The sequence below is a fragment of the Chrysemys picta genome, chromosome 23, assembly GCF_011386835.1.
Source record: "Chrysemys picta bellii isolate R12L10 chromosome 23, ASM1138683v2, whole genome shotgun sequence".
Taxonomy (NCBI): Eukaryota; Metazoa; Chordata; order Testudines; family Emydidae; genus Chrysemys; species Chrysemys picta.
Genome location: NC_088813.1, coordinates 9,105,967 through 9,120,930, shown reverse-complemented (window position 1 = coordinate 9,120,930; position 14,964 = coordinate 9,105,967). Strand labels below are relative to the sequence as shown.

Sequence of the window (14,964 nt, the reverse complement as noted above, 5' to 3'; positions counted from 1 at the left end):
GTAATGGGGAGAACACTCTTCCCAACCCTTGGAGCCTCAGGTTTGATACCCTAGGCTCAGGGATGTGAGCAAAGTAAACTTGCTCTTCTTCCTTTTGCTTCAACTCTTCCATGTGGTGGGACCCTGGTCTCCCTCCCCTCTCCTGAATGACTCATCCCAGCTCCCTAGCCCCATCCTGTTGAGCACCCACCCGCTACCAGCACGCCAACAGTTTCCTGTTCTCTACACACAAGGCCCGTTTGGGCTCCATGCCGCTTCCTCCCCATTCCCAGCTCAATCTCCCTCTTTTTGCTCTGGCCTCTGATCTGAAGGAGTGGACAGGAGCCAATAGCAGGAGGAAGCAGGATACAGATGCTGGGAAGACCCAAGTAAGAGGGGGATGTTCTTGGCAGGCTATGGCTGGCCTGATCAGGATCGCTGCAGGAAAGTCTCAGTCCAGTTCCATGCACCAGCATCCCTTAGGAACTGGGCAGGCCTCAGGGTATCAAGCATCTGGGGGTTAGCCAGTATTTTCGGGTTAACCTGAGTCTTGAGTGGGGTTGCTGAAGAAGAAATGGGGGAGCTGCTGAGTTTGATCTCGGGTACCTCACTTGGGTTACAGCTGTCTGCAAGCTCCCTCTTCAACGCCGAGGAAATGGAGGCTGTGGGTAGTCCTGTCCATTTCAAAACTACATGTGCCCTTCATTTTATTCATTAAAAGTCATTGAGATGGTGCGGACCAGCCACAAGCAGATTTGTACATGCAGCACGTCCTGGGTCTATGTAAATCGTCGGTGGGGGGGGGGGGAATATACAGTGCGGGTGAGCTGAAAGGATTTATTTCCCCCTCCGTGCAGGCTGCCATCCGAAAGGAACTGAATGAGTTTAAAAGCTCTGAAATGCAAGTCCATGAAGACAGCAAACACTTCACACGGTGAGTGAGACGAGACCCCAGGCCTCCACACAGGCCATAGCTGCTTCTGGTCTTGCTCGTAAAGCTGTGCTCCGAGCCTCTTAGTCCAAGAGCAGGTCTGAGCTTTAATATTGAGTAATGAGCTTTAATCCCGTCTGGGAGAAATAACCAGAGGCAGCTTTCACAGACCTTTATCTTCACTTTCTCCAGTGTGGGGGAGCTGCTTGGGTGCACCTGCCTGTAAATGGTGGGCCTGGAAACTGGGTAATGGGTTATTGAGCTTTTCACCTGTACCTTGTGGGTTCAAATCCCGGTAAATCAATAGTGAGCAAAAGCTGATACACCACTAACCGGCTGTTAACTAGTATGTGAAACAAGTAGCCAGGTGCCCTCCGACTCGCTCCACAGTCTCTGCGTAGAAGTGAATGGAGAATGAAAAGCTGCCCCCCCCAGCCTAGAGCTGGGAGTGTTTTGGCTTGGCAGTGCAGGAGAAGTTCTTTCTCTCAGGCCCCACTGGGGTGGATTGGCGTGCAGGGACGTGAAGTGCCTCTAAAATTATCACTGAGAGCCCAGTGATTTCACACTGTCAGTGCGGGGACACTACCAATTTATTAAAGACAGCCTGATATTTTAACATCCATAACACTTCCTTCCAAATTCCAGGTGTGACACTGGTTTTACTCTTCTATTTTAGGTTCCATCGGCCATGATCCTCCAAAAGAGGGAGTGAGCGAGACCAGAGGAGAGAGAATTGAAAGCGCATGCTATCTCCATCTCCTGGACAATATAGTGGGAGAGAACCTTGGGGCTCATCCAAGCTTTGCCTTGAAAACATACCCAGAAAAGGGCTCTGAGCTGGGGTGCAGGGGGATCCTATCTGAATGTAGCAGCATTTCACTGGAACAAACGCATCTCGAGTGCCATCAGGCTGGAACCGAACACTATACCTTGCATGATACAGCAATACTCCCCATGGCATCCAGGCATCTCGGATCGCCTTCCTGGGGACCACACCCACATTGGAACTGAGCTCTTCCACCACTCCCCCAGCTCCCTTTATTGCTCCCGCGGGATGGGCCCTGTTCTCCACTGTAAATAGTCCTTACGAACTGGTTGGAACTTTTTCTTTTTCCCTTTTTGGTAAGGGGGGAAAAAATAATCTAAGCTCTGATATTCCAGAGAGCTGGGAAGCATGTGTGTATATTTGCTGTGTACAAAGGAAACCTTTTAAAAAAAAAAATGCTGCCCTGGCAGGAAACTGACATGTGACTATTTTTGGTTTGGCTTGTTTCTTTTTAATGTACTTAATATTCTGAATCACTACTGACCAATGGTATGTTGCCCTGGAAGGGAAATGTATAGATCTTAACAACATATGCTGCATCTTGTAAACTTAATTTTTTATTTTACAAAAACCAAACCCACGAACCTGCTCCTGTGCTAACAGACCTAGTCTTGAGACAATTAAGTCTTGTTTAACAGGAGCTACAGACGCAGGAAATGACGGTTGCCTTTTAAAGTTTTGTTTTTAATTTCAGGAAGTTGTGGCATGTAATAAGTTTTCTTTGATTGTGATTTCCTCTATTTTTTTTTTTTTTTACTCTCCCAAATCAGGGTGAAACTTGCCTTTTCCTATTCTCATAGCGAAACCTACTGGACATTCTGAGAATTACACTGTGGAGGGGAAGAGGTTTTAAAAAGTGACCTTAAAACCAGTCAGTCTTCTGAGAATGTTCTCTTATCAGTTCTTACTGAATGTTTTTAATGCTGACATAAGCCACTGCTGTAGTGATGTGCACAGCACTTGTCCCGTGGGGGTGAAGTGACACTTGGAATGAGGCAGGGGAGATGTTACTCAAGAATATGGGGGATTGGGGATTTTACGGGGGGTGGAGGGTTCTGTATTGTTGGATCACTGGCGTGTTTTGTTCGTGGCTTGTTCACTCTTTGCTGGAGGTCACTCTCAGCTTGTGCCGACTAGCAGTCGGCATTAGTGTGCTTGAGGTCTGCACTCATGAATCCTATGTATGCCTGGCTAGTGTGGAGGCCTTGTCATGTTCTTGGTACTGCCCTTCTTCCATGATGTGCCAAGTATCTGCTGGGCCAGTCCTACGGGGTGTAATGTGGCACCCTCATCTGTTGCCTTCACACCCCAGGAGATCCAGTTAATCCTTGTTTCATCTCAGTCATCATACTTTTAGTGCAAGGAGTCACTGGGGATAATTTCTTGTTTCTTCAGGGTTCCCTCACTGTCCCCCAAAACAGTGATTCACAAGCAAGAGGCAAAGATTGAAGTTCCCTTTATAGAAAACAATATTGAACTGGTGCATTGTACTTCCAGATAGCTTCCCTGATGTACAAAATCTCTGTAGAGTAAATGATTGCATTGTATATCTGTCTTCCTGTTGACAAATTTTAATTATTAAATAAAAGTATTTTAGGACTTTTTTGTAAACAAAACAACTTGTCTTTCATTTTGTGCCACTAGCAGGAAGGTGAGAAATAATGGGGACCACTTCAAATCCCAGCCGAGGCAACACAGCCTTTATCCTCTTGTGGAGGAGCAGTTAAGTTCTGAGCGGTTTTATTCTTTGCAGGTCTGTCAGATGAGACCATGACTAAGGTCCTGTCCACCTTAGACTGAAGATCTTCAGGATGTTGTTTGTAAGGACAGGGAATGTTGTTGTCCTAGTGCCTCTGACCAAAATTTCCTCTCACCTGCATTGTACAGCAGACTGTGTGCTAGCTGGCTGCTGCCCTCAGAGCAATAGCATTTCTGCCATGTTGCTATATAGTAGGTTAAGGCCTTTTGAATCTTAAAAGATGAAATACTATATAAATATGATATTACGGTAGCTTGTGTGCTGGAGTACATTTGCTTCTGTGGATTTGTATATGAATGGGCCTGGGGAGAACCATTAGGTTAGTGAGGTCCATCTACTCACAGGATTTAGGGACCTGTTCGAAGTTCTGTGGGATGAAATAGAGACTGATTTCTGCCAGTGCGCTCTTACTGAGGCCTGCTGACGTCTTGCTGTTTGGTATCCACTGCTGACTTTGTCTCCAAACCTTTAGGCCTGGTCTATGCTACCCAGTTTTACCCAGGGCTGGCCCTAGACAGGGGTGGCCAACCTGTGGCTCCGGAGCCACATGCGGCTCTTCAGAAGTTAATATGCGGCTCCTTGTATAGGCACCGACTCCGGGGCTGGAGCTACAGGCGCCAACTTTCTAATGTGCCGGGGGTGCTCACTGCTCAACCCCTGGCTCTGCCCCAGGCTCTGCCCCACTCCACTCCTCGCCTGAGCCTGCTGTGCCCTCCCTGCTCCTCCCCACAGCCTCCTGCTCCCCAGGAAACAGCTGATTGAAACAGCTGATCAGGAGGTGCAGGGAGGGAGGGGAAGGCGCTGATTGGCTGCTGCTGGGTGGGAGGCACTGGGAGCAGGGTGGGGGAGCTGATGGGGGGGCTGCTGATGTATTACTGTGGCTCTTTGGCAATGTACATTGGTAAATTCTGGCTCCTTCTCAGGCTCAGGTTGGCCACCTCTGCCCTAGACCAAATGGTGCCCCAGGTGAGGAGTGTCTTCAGTGCCCCTCCCCCCCACCCATTTGTTAAACTTTTGAATAAATTATTTTTAGCGCATTTGTAGCCCATTTCACGACTTTGATGCACGATTTGCATGCATGATTTTTTCCTGTCATAAAAGACGATACATTTGCATGCTAGAATCTGTAAACCTGTATTTATTCATGCCATATATAACCAAATAAAAGTAGTTTCCTCTAAAAAAGTGGTTCTCAACCTATTTACCATTGTGGGGCGCATCCAATACTACCTGTATGGCTCTGAGGATGTCACATGGGCTCTGATTGGGCCGCGGGCCACAGGTTGAGAACCATTGCTCTAAGGATATAGAAACTTTTTAATTTTAAGGATAACTGAAATGTACTAACATCAAGAAGTTGAACTGTGCATCAACATCAGGTGGACCAGTATTAAACAGTGTTACAGGAAATGACAGCCTTAGCATTGGAGAACCTGTGGCACCTTAGAGACCAACACATTTATTTCAGCATAAGCTTTCATGGGCTACAGCCCACTTCTTCAGCTCACTTCTTCATGCCTTAGCATGTTAACCCTGGTTAACCCACCCCTTATATAGCTGCTAGGGCACGACTGACAATGTTCTAGGCGGTTCAAGGAAAATGTCGTTCTCTGTCCTCAGAAAGTCTGGAAGGTTCCATGAGATTCTACAAAGGTCCAGAATGTTCTAGGAGGTCAGTGAAAAATGAATCCGCAGATGGAATACCTGAAAGATGTTACTTCATTCTATTTCCCCTTTCGTGGTTAACACCAAAAACAGCCCCCAAGCCCGGTGCCCCAGGCAGTTGCCAGGCTCGGTGATATTAACAAACGTGCAAATTTCACTTTTCACGGCATTCTTTTTATTACCCAGTCCACACAAAAAGGAACTCCCCCTCCCCCGCACACTAATTGCAATGATTTGGCTGGGTAGAGGTGCATGTTTCTTTGTCCTAAGTTAATTTATTTTAGGGGAAAGTCTGTGCGGCTACCAGCAAGAGTTGGTGGCCCTACATTGAGGCCACGTGAGGGTGACCAGATGTCCCGGTTTTATAGGGACAGTCCTGATTGGGGGGGGGGAGGTTTACATATAGGCTGCAATTACCCCCGTCCCAATTTTTCACACTTGCTGTCTGGTCACCCTAACACCTAAACGTTTGTTGCAGGAGCCCCTGGCTGAGGCAAAGGGTGACCCCTCCCCCTCTCTGTGTGGGCCTGCTGTCCCCTCCCCCATTGCTGGCATTGGGCAGAGACAGGGCCCCCCTGCAGGGGGCGCTGCCTGGGTTTCCCGCCTGCCGCCCTGGGGAGTACGCATGCGCTTCAGGGAGCCCCTGCCCCCCCGACCAGAGAGCCGTGGCGCAGCGCACGCGCCGCAGGCTGTCGCTCACCCACGAGGCGCTCTGCGCCTGTGCCCGCCCAGAGTGACGCAAGCCCCCCCCCTCGCCGTTTCCGGCTCACCGCTGCAGCGCATGCGCTCTGGACCAGCTCTTCCCGTCGTGCCCCGGGCGCTATAAATTCTCGTTGCCCCGCCTCCTTCGCTCTTTTCCCTCGGAGCGAGGTGGGCGGCAGGAGCGGAGCCGGCCTGGCTGGGTGAGCGGTGCGCGTGCGTAAGCAGCAGAGATGGGCGCGTGGCGGAAGGGAGAGAAGGGGATGGCGGCCGAGCGGGGTCATGATTCCTTTCCCGCCCATGGCGAAGGGGAGGCCGGGCTTGGGGTCAGGGGGGTTTAGTGCCGCTCTCGGGGACGGCGGCCGGCGGGGATCATGATTGCTCGCGGGCCCGCTTCCCTGATGGGGGGGGGAAATTTGCGCCTCCGCTGGGGCCTCGGGACACCCCCGCATGCAGAGCAGGCGCGGCAAGGCCGCAGCCCGGGCCCGTCACCTGACTGGAGCCTGGGGCTCAAGCTGGGCCCGGCCCTGGGGCCTCTCGCGGGGGGAGGCCGCGGGCCGGGCGGGTCGGTTCAGCTTCCGACGTGGGCACCTGGGGAAGTTGCTCTCTCCTGGCTCTGCCCGCGTGGCGCACGGGGGCGCAGGGCTCCGGGCTCCGTGACGCGCGGCCCCCTGCCACCGCGTTGGAGAACGAGCCGGGCCTCTGGTCTGCAGCCTGCAGAGTCCCGCTGCGTCTCGGAGTCCCCGGGCTGGGGCCAGGAGAGAAACCGCGCGGGAGACACTGCAGGACCAGGGGCGTCTGCTCGGGGGGCGCCACGTTCCGCCGCCCCGTCAAACTGCCTTGGCTCCCTGCTAACATCTCTGTCCTTGTTCTCTTCCAGCGGCTTCGCAGGCAGCGCTCCTGGCCCACGAGGTGAGGACTTGTGTCACTTACGATTTTGTATCAGAGGGGGAGCCCTGTTAGTCTGAATCTGTAAAAAGCAACAGAGGGTCCTGTGGTACCTTAAAGACTTAGTCTTCAAGGTGCCACAGGACCCTCTGTTACTTATTTTTGTATCAGAGGGGTAGCCATGTTAGTTTCGAGCTGTAAAAAGCAACAGAGAAGTGGGCCTTCACCCCTGATAACCTATGCGCCAATACATCTGTTAGTCTTAAAGGTGCCACAGGACTCTGTCGCTTTTTATGTTTTTGTGTGTGTTCATGAAGGTACGCTTCCACTCCCTAGGATTGTTTTCTTGCACACTTGGGCTGGGTCTGCATGGTAACCCAGTTGACCCAAAATAACATGGAATCCTGGAGATGTAGCAGGCTTGGCAAGGGTAGCAATGTTTAACTAAACCTGAACCACCCTGATAGAAAGCCGTAGGTGGTGATCCTACTTTCTCACAATAGAGGAGCACTCTGTTGCCTGTCTGCAGGATCAGGCTTTTGGGGGAGCATGGAGTGGTATATTTGAAATCTTGTGTCAATAACAGTGTTTTCAATTTAGTTGGTGTTGGTCCTACTTTGAGCAGGGGGTTGGACTAGATGACCTCCTGAGGTCCCTTCCAACCCAAATATTTTATGGTTCAATGCATATATGATTTTGTATAATAACACTGCTCTACAGCCAAAATGCTTCTGAAATAAATGTAGTCAAACTTTACTAATTCTGGATCACTGAGAATGAAAATGATGCTTAAAATTGTTGATTGGCTCTTATTTTCAAGATATGCTATTGGGTCAGTATATATGACCCTTGACTTGGGAATGGCGGAGGATAAGTGAGTTATAAGGGGAAGGGATCTCAATTTAAACCAGAAATGACTAAAATACATCTTTGACTGGATCTATGAATAAATCTATGACTGGGTTTGGACAGTACTTGCTTTTTAGGCAAAACAATGAATGATGCAATCTGAAGCTGGTATTGCGTCATACATGATATGATTTGCATCATGTTATTCCTAGGAGTCATGGATGATGCAATCATAACGAAGCTTACATCACTCTGCTGAACAAATTGCCCTATATCAGCTCTAGAAATCATACAGTGTTGTGCTCTCTTATTTGTCAGTGTTTGATTTTGCAAGGGGACACATTTCTGTTTAGCCAGAGTGCGCAGAGATGCCTCATACTTGTGTGAACAGTGCAGATAACTTCTGCTATGTTTGTGGTGAAGTGACTTTTGCATCACAAAAGCGCAGTATAACCACTATGGTTAAGAAAGCCTATCACCTTTATTTTGGCTGCAAAATTGGAGATCAGGACAAGAGGTGGGTCCCACACATATGCTGCAACACTTGTGCAACGAATCTTCGCCAGTGGTTGAACAGGAAAAGGAAATCTATGCCTTTTGCAGTGCCAATGATTTGGAGAGAGCCAACAGATCATACCAGCAATTGTTACTTCTGCATGTTGCCTCCAGTTGGGAAAGGTGTGTCAAAGAAGAAAAAGTGGACTGTGCTTTATCCAAACATTCCCTCAGCTATACGCCCAGTACCCCACGGAGAAGGACTGCCGGTTCCTGATGCACCAGAATCATTCTCGCTTGAGTCAGATGAGGAAGAGGATGAGACTTCTGGTCCTGAACCATCAATGTCACAGGACCCACATTTTCTCCCATCCTCCTCCTCTGAACCACACCTCATAACACCAGGTGACCTGAATGACCTTGTCAGGGATTTGGAACTACCCAAGAGTAAGGCAGAGCAGTTGGGCTCCAGACTACAGCAGTGGAATCTCCTGGCAGGTGATTTCATTTATATAATCCTTTTGCTGATTTTTAAAGTGTTACATAAACAGGACAGGTGAAATATTATCATGTAAAGCAACCATAAACACACGAAAAGGCCTAGGTTTACAATTGATGATTAAAACTCCACTATCTACACAATATACATAGACGTAAAATGTAAAAACTTAGAAACTTAGAAACATACTTAGTAGCCAAAAGTATGTTGTAGCTTTGCCTTTTCAGTGACTGACGATAGATGTTTGTTTTGGTCCATACAAATTTCCATTTTGATATAGATCAAATATGAATTCTAGTTCACCTACATCATCCCATTTCAGTGTTTATAAAACAGCCTTTGTGTGGTCCATTTGGTCAAAGGTCTGTCTAGCACATTTGTGTAACTGATGCATGGTGTATACCCATGCTTTGCATTGTGGGTTTTGGGCGACTGCATTGATGGGGTCAGAATTCAGTCAAGTTTAGCATCTGGGAGGCTAAGTGGGTGGTGGTTCTATTGTGTATGGATTAGAGTACGTTATTTCAATCCAACGTGGGCATCCGGAGAAGTTGCTGTCTCTTGGCTCTGCCCGTGTGGCGTACGGGAGCGTAGGCTTTCGAGCTCCATGACGTACAGTCCCATTCCACGACGTTGGAGAATAAGCTTGGGCCTCTGGTCTGCAGCCTGCATATTCCTACTGCTTCTCTGAGTCTTTGGACTGTGACTGAGGAGATAAACCATGCAGGAGACATTACATTACCCAGATGGCTTCTTCACTCTGGGAAGTCATATTCTGTAACCCCATCAAATTCCTTTAGACAGACTGAGCAAGGATTCACTCAGTTGTTCTAACATGTTGTTTGCTTGTTCTATTTCAGCAGCTTTGCAAGCAGTGCACGCCTGCCCACAAGGTGAGGACTTGTGTCACTTACAAATTTGTGTGTTTATAAAAGTACCCTTCCACTCCCTAGTATTGTTTTCTTGTACGCTTGGGCTGGGTCTGCATGGTAGCCCAGTTTACCCAAAATAACATGGAATCCTGGAGATGTAGAAGGCTCAGCAAGGATAGCAAAGTTCAACTTTCTTGTAACTAAACATGAACTACCCCCTGTTAGAAAGCATAGGCGGTGATCCTACTTTCTCACAGTAAAGGAGTACTCTGTTGTGTCTCTGCAGGATCAGGCTTTTGGGGGAGCATGGAGTGGTATATTTGAAATCTTGTGTCAACAACCGTGTTCTCAATTTAGTTGGTGTTGGTCCTGCTTTGAGCAGGGGGTTGGATTAGATGACCTCCTGAGGTCCCTTCCAACCCTAATATTCTATGGTTCAATGCATATATGATTTTGTATAATAATTGAAATTTAGAAGCTATGTTGTAGCTTTGCCTTTTCAGTGACTGACGATAGATGTTTGTTTTGGTCCATACAAATTTCCATTTTGACATAGATCAAATATGAATTCTAGTTCACCTACATCATCCCATTTCAGAGTTTATAAAACAGCCTTTGTGTGGTCCATTTCTTCAAAGTTCAGTTTTCACAGCATTACCCGTAGTCTGTCTAGCACATTTGTGTAACTGATGCATGGTGTATACCCATGCCTTGCATTGTGGGTTTTGGGCGACTGCATTGATGGGGTCAGAATTCAGTCAAGTTTAGCATCTGGGAGGCTAAGTGGGTGGGTGGTTCTATTGTGTATGGACTAGAATACGTTATTTCAATCCAACGTGGGCATCCGGAGAAGTTGCTGTCTCTTGGCTCTGCCCGTGTGGCGTACGGGAGCGTAGGCTTTCGAGCTCCATGACGTATAGTCCCATTCCACGACGTTGGAGAATAAGCTTGGGCCTCTGGTCTGCAGCCTGCATATTCCTACTGCTTCTCTGAGTCTTTGGACTGTGACTGAGGAGATAAACCATGCAGGAGACATTGCATTACCCAGATGGCTTCTTCACTCTGGGAAGCCATGTTCTGCAACCCCATCAAACTCCATTAGGCAGACTGAGCAGGGATTCACAGTTGTTCTAACATGTTGTTTGCTTGTTCTATTTCAGCAGCTTTGCAAGCAGCGCACGCCTGCCCACAAGGTGAGGACTTGTGTCACTTACAATTTTGTGTGTGTTTATAAAAGTACCCTTCCACTCCCTAGTATTGTTTTCTTGTACGCTTGGGCTGGGTCTGCATGGTAGCCCAGTTTACCCAAAATAACATGGAATCCTGGAGATGTAGAAGGCTCAGCAAGGATAGCAAAGTTCAGCTTACTTGTAACTAAACATGAACTACCCCCTGTTAGAAAGCATATAGGCGGTGATCCTACTTTCTCACAGTAAAGGAGTACTCTGTTGTGTGTCTGCAGGATCAGGCTTTTGGGGGAGCGTGGATTGGTATATTTGAAATCTTGTGTCAACAACAGTGTTCTCAATGCATATATGGTTTTGTATAATTGAAATCTAGAAGCTGTGTTGTCGTCCCTTTGCCTTTTCAGTGACTGACTATAAATGTTGGTTTTGGTCCATACAAATTTCCATTTTGATATAGATCAAATATGAATTCTAGTTCGCCTACATCATCCCATTTCAGTGTTTATAAAACAGCCTTTGTGTGGTCCATTTGGTCAAAGGTCTGTCTAGCACATTTGTGTAACTGATGCATGGCGTATACCCGTGCGTTGCATTGTGGGTTTTGGGCCACTGCATTGATGGGGTTGGAATTCAGTCAAGTTTAGCATCTGAGAAGCTAAGTAGGTGGGTAGTTCAGTTGTGTATGGACTAGTGTAAAACAGTGCTAGAGTACGTTATTTCAGTCCAACGTGGGCATCCGGAGAAGTTGCTGTCTCTTGGCTCTGCCCGTGTGGCGTACGGGAGCGTAGGCTTTCGAGCTCCATGACGTACAGTCCCATTCCACGACGTTGGAGAATAAGCTTGGGCCTCTGGTCTGCAGCCTGCATATTCCTACTGCTTCTCTGAGTCTTCGGACTGTGACTGAGGAGATAAACCATGCAGGAGACATTGCATCAGTTAGATAGCGTCTTTATTGCCAGGCTTGTGGATATGAGTGTTAAAACACACTTCAGTAAACTGTAAGGAAATCTGATGTAATAGGGATGAATCGTCAACTCATCTGCAAACTTTTTGTTTTCTTCTAGCTTCAGATGCCATGTTGCATCAGTTGAAAAGGTGAGTAGTGTAGAGTCCATTACTTGTTCATAGACATGTAGAGTTTCTTTTAGTTTTCTGCTATCAAGAGCTGTATGGAATCAGATGTAAAATACCTTAGTTCAGCATAGAAGTTTCATGTCACTGTAGCTATCTGGGGAAATTACTCTGTTTGGCCCACAGACGGTAGCCTTCAAGACTTGTAGCTTCTAAGGCATTTGGGACCGACTGGACCTGAACTTGTGTGACTATGGTGTGGTCGTCAACTGTATATCATAACCTGCTATGAGGAAATTGAAACTACAAAAAACTTGCCTTGCTGAAAAGCATGAGAATCTGGGGCTTGCATAAATCACTACTGTGGGGCATTGATTACACCCTGGAATATATATGCTCAGTTTGTTTCCATGGTGTTTAAATTCATTGAGGATGGATTAAGGTGGCCTAAAAAGTAATCTCTCATTTTTGGGACTGTCTTCTCTACTGGAAGTTTTGGGAGATTATGAGGCTGGCTAGTTTTGGGTACTGCAGCAGAGCAGTGGAAGACAGGACTCCTGAAGCAGAAAGGATCTTGACACCTATGAAATAGTCTCCCATAGCTGTGGGGTTGGGGGCCATGATTTAATCTGCATATTATGGCAAGGTGAGAGGGAATGGAATCCCTACAATACGGTCTTAGCTTTTTGGAAATCATTTGTACTTCCATGTGTGCATTTGTATCAGGATGTGCAGTTATTCTTGAATTCAACTTGCTACGTTCCCTGTGAAAAATCAACATTAGCCTGATACTACTGATGGGAAGGGGTGGGGGGGAAATATGGCACAGGAAGTCCTTCAAAACTGGGAATAGAATCCTGGTCTTTTGATTAGTCATAGGCTTTAACCATGACCCTGTCCCGTCTCTCCCTAACACTGATATTTTGTTTAAAATACCTAGGAAAATCCAATAAAACAAAACCACTGACCCCAAGCTTTATTCTTTCTCCAGGTAAAATGAAGAAGCAGCTGGATAACAGGGTTCACTCTTTCAGGTTCCATATTTGAGTTCTCTTTTGGATCCATTTTCCAACAGGATCCCTGCAGTTCCTCTTCACATTCCTGCCCGGGTCTCCTATTCTTTTGACTGGATAGTATCATAGTATATTTTATTCCCTTTTGTTGATGTTTAGTTATTCTAATGACTTGGTATGCTAACTCCTAAACACCAGGATGTGATCTAATGGTTAAATTATAGAAGAAAAGTCAGTGAAAAGGTTTAACATGGGTATGCAAAGGAAAAAATGTAGATCTGGTCATATGTTTTGCATGGATAGAAGAGTTCTGGTTTTACTTATACTCCTTGATAGGCTACCTGGAGACTACACAAAGCACTAACAAATGGAGTAGGGCTGCATTTACTCTGGCAAAAATGGGATTCATAATTCACCACAGGGTGGATTAAAATGATTTTATTTATTTATTTATTTATTTTATTTCAATTGTAATTTCTCAATCTGTTAAATGAAATCTGAGTTTAATACAAAATATGTTAAGGCCTAAATTTAAAATAATCTCAAACATTTTAATAAATATACTGAATCCATAAGTCTTTATCAAAAGTTTTAAAGGCTGCTTTCCTATGTAAAGAAAAGAACGGGAAAATCTTGTTTCTGACGTCAAGTTTTATAGATTGGCACAATCTATAAAGGCACAATAGGTCGTGTACTGTATTAAGGGCTTGTTTTTTAATAAAAAATAAAATTTATATGTTGTTTTGTGTGTTTGTTAAAATAATTTCAGTTACCATTTAAAGCAGTTTGATACAAATCTTGAATACTTAATTAGTAAATACGCAATTTATTAATATCACCCACCATTTGCTATACTAAAAATTTACTATAAATTTCTAAAAATCTGAAAATATTAAGCTATATAATTGCTTAAATATGTGTTTACTTATAGTGTACTGTTCTAGTTAGGGAAAATGATGTGCCATATCTGGCGTAAAGGCTTTTCTATTTAGTTTTAAATCAACGTGTTTTAATGGTTATATCAACTTTCTTTAGAAAATAACTGAAATACAAATGGAAAGATTGATTTAAACAGGCTTTCCACTGAGTGATTTAAATCATGCTTTAAATTGCCTTGATTTAAATCAGTCCACCCTGCCACAGATACCCCCAGGTGTAGATCCCACTGGTGGCATTAGTGGTTGAAATTGATATACAGAGGACTCAAATATGTGTAAAATTTCATCTCACCCTGTTCTGTAACCTGTTCTCACTACATTTTCCACAATTGCTGCTACTTGTGGTTAGTCGCATGTCTTATTTTTGTCAGTAGACTTAACTCAGGTTTGCTTAGACCAGGATTATTCTGGTGTCATGTTACAACATGTTGGATAACGCAGTGGTTCTTAACCAGGGGTCTGTACCTCCTGGGCGTTCGTGAGTAGGTTTCAGAGGGGCCACCAAGCAGGGCCAGAGTTACTCACTGGGGTGGGGCTGAAATCAAAGCCTGAGAAACATAGCTTTGTAGGGGCCCTAGGCAATTGCCCTACTTGCTACCCCTTAATACTTGCCCTGGCTTTTTAGTGCAGAAAACCAACTGTTGTGGCACGGCAAATATGTTAAACTGCACTAATTACAGCCTAGGCTTCAGCTTAGTACATTCCTTTTAGGTGTGTGTCAATTCTACAGCGTGGGCCATATTTGTGCAGTTTAATGTACTCCCCCACATCCTGTATCACTTGAAAGCTTATATTTAGATGTGGAGCTGTCAAGCAGTGCTGTTAGCCTGTAGGTGAGGTGAAACAATGGTACCTAAACGAGTGTCATTTTTGAGACAAGGTAGATGAGCTCTTTGTCTTGAAAAGAGGTCTGTGTAGCTCAAAAACTTATCTTTCACTAACAAGTTGGTCCAAGAAAAATTACCTCCTCCACTTTGTTTCAGTATCCTGGGACTAACACAGCTACAACACTTAAATTTTGCACAGTTCCAGAAACACTTCCAACAGGCCTGACTACGGTTTTTACTGTTCATTGCAAAATCTTAGTCTGATATTTATCAGTCTAACCCACCCAATAACATATTAAGACTTTTATTGGGTTTGCATAGGCGAATATTTTCATCAGGAATGATGACGCTGATTAATATCTAGTGAAATGGTGAATACCTCTGATTTTTCTATATTTTTCAAATGAAATTGGCTGACCAGATCAGTCCCCCAGTGAAGATTGTGCATCAGTAGTAGATAGATTCT

General features: G+C 45.8%; 1 protein-coding gene and 4 non-coding genes across 19 annotated transcripts in view; all 5 read left to right on the top strand.

Annotated features, from left to right (window-relative positions):
• Window positions 1-3,352, top strand: part of PHACTR4 (phosphatase and actin regulator 4) — a 100,218-nt gene extending 96,866 nt beyond the window's left edge. For 12 of the 15 annotated variants that reach the window (XM_065577058.1, XM_065577057.1, XM_065577063.1 and 9 more), the window contains 2 exons: window positions 837-913; window positions 1,587-3,352. In XM_065577058.1, the coding sequence (XP_065433130.1) occupies window positions 837-913; window positions 1,587-1,602 (93 nt within the window). In that variant the 3' untranslated portion in view covers window positions 1,603-3,352. Of the gene's footprint in view, window positions 1-700; window positions 914-1,586 lie in introns of all 15 variants that reach the window. The other 3 variants (XR_010594642.1, XR_010594644.1, XR_010594643.1) reach the window with 1 other exon arrangement.
• Window positions 3,353-6,437: 3,085 nt separating this feature from the next.
• LOC112059625 (small nucleolar RNA SNORA73 family) lies at window positions 6,438-6,642 on the top strand. Its single transcript, XR_002888927.1, has one exon. It is a non-coding gene; the product is annotated as a small nucleolar RNA SNORA73 family (small nucleolar RNA).
• Window positions 6,643-9,119: 2,477 nt separating this feature from the next.
• LOC112059623 (small nucleolar RNA SNORA73 family) lies at window positions 9,120-9,326 on the top strand. Its single transcript, XR_002888925.1, has one exon. It is a non-coding gene; the product is annotated as a small nucleolar RNA SNORA73 family (small nucleolar RNA).
• Window positions 9,327-10,293: 967 nt separating this feature from the next.
• LOC112059624 (small nucleolar RNA SNORA73 family) lies at window positions 10,294-10,500 on the top strand. The gene has a single exon (XR_002888926.2). It is a non-coding gene; the product is annotated as a small nucleolar RNA SNORA73 family (small nucleolar RNA).
• An 872-nt stretch (window positions 10,501-11,372) lies between these two features.
• Window positions 11,373-11,579, top strand: LOC112061506 (small nucleolar RNA SNORA73 family). The gene has a single exon (XR_002890284.2). It is a non-coding gene; the product is annotated as a small nucleolar RNA SNORA73 family (small nucleolar RNA).
• Window positions 11,580-14,964: the final 3,385 nt, after the last annotated feature.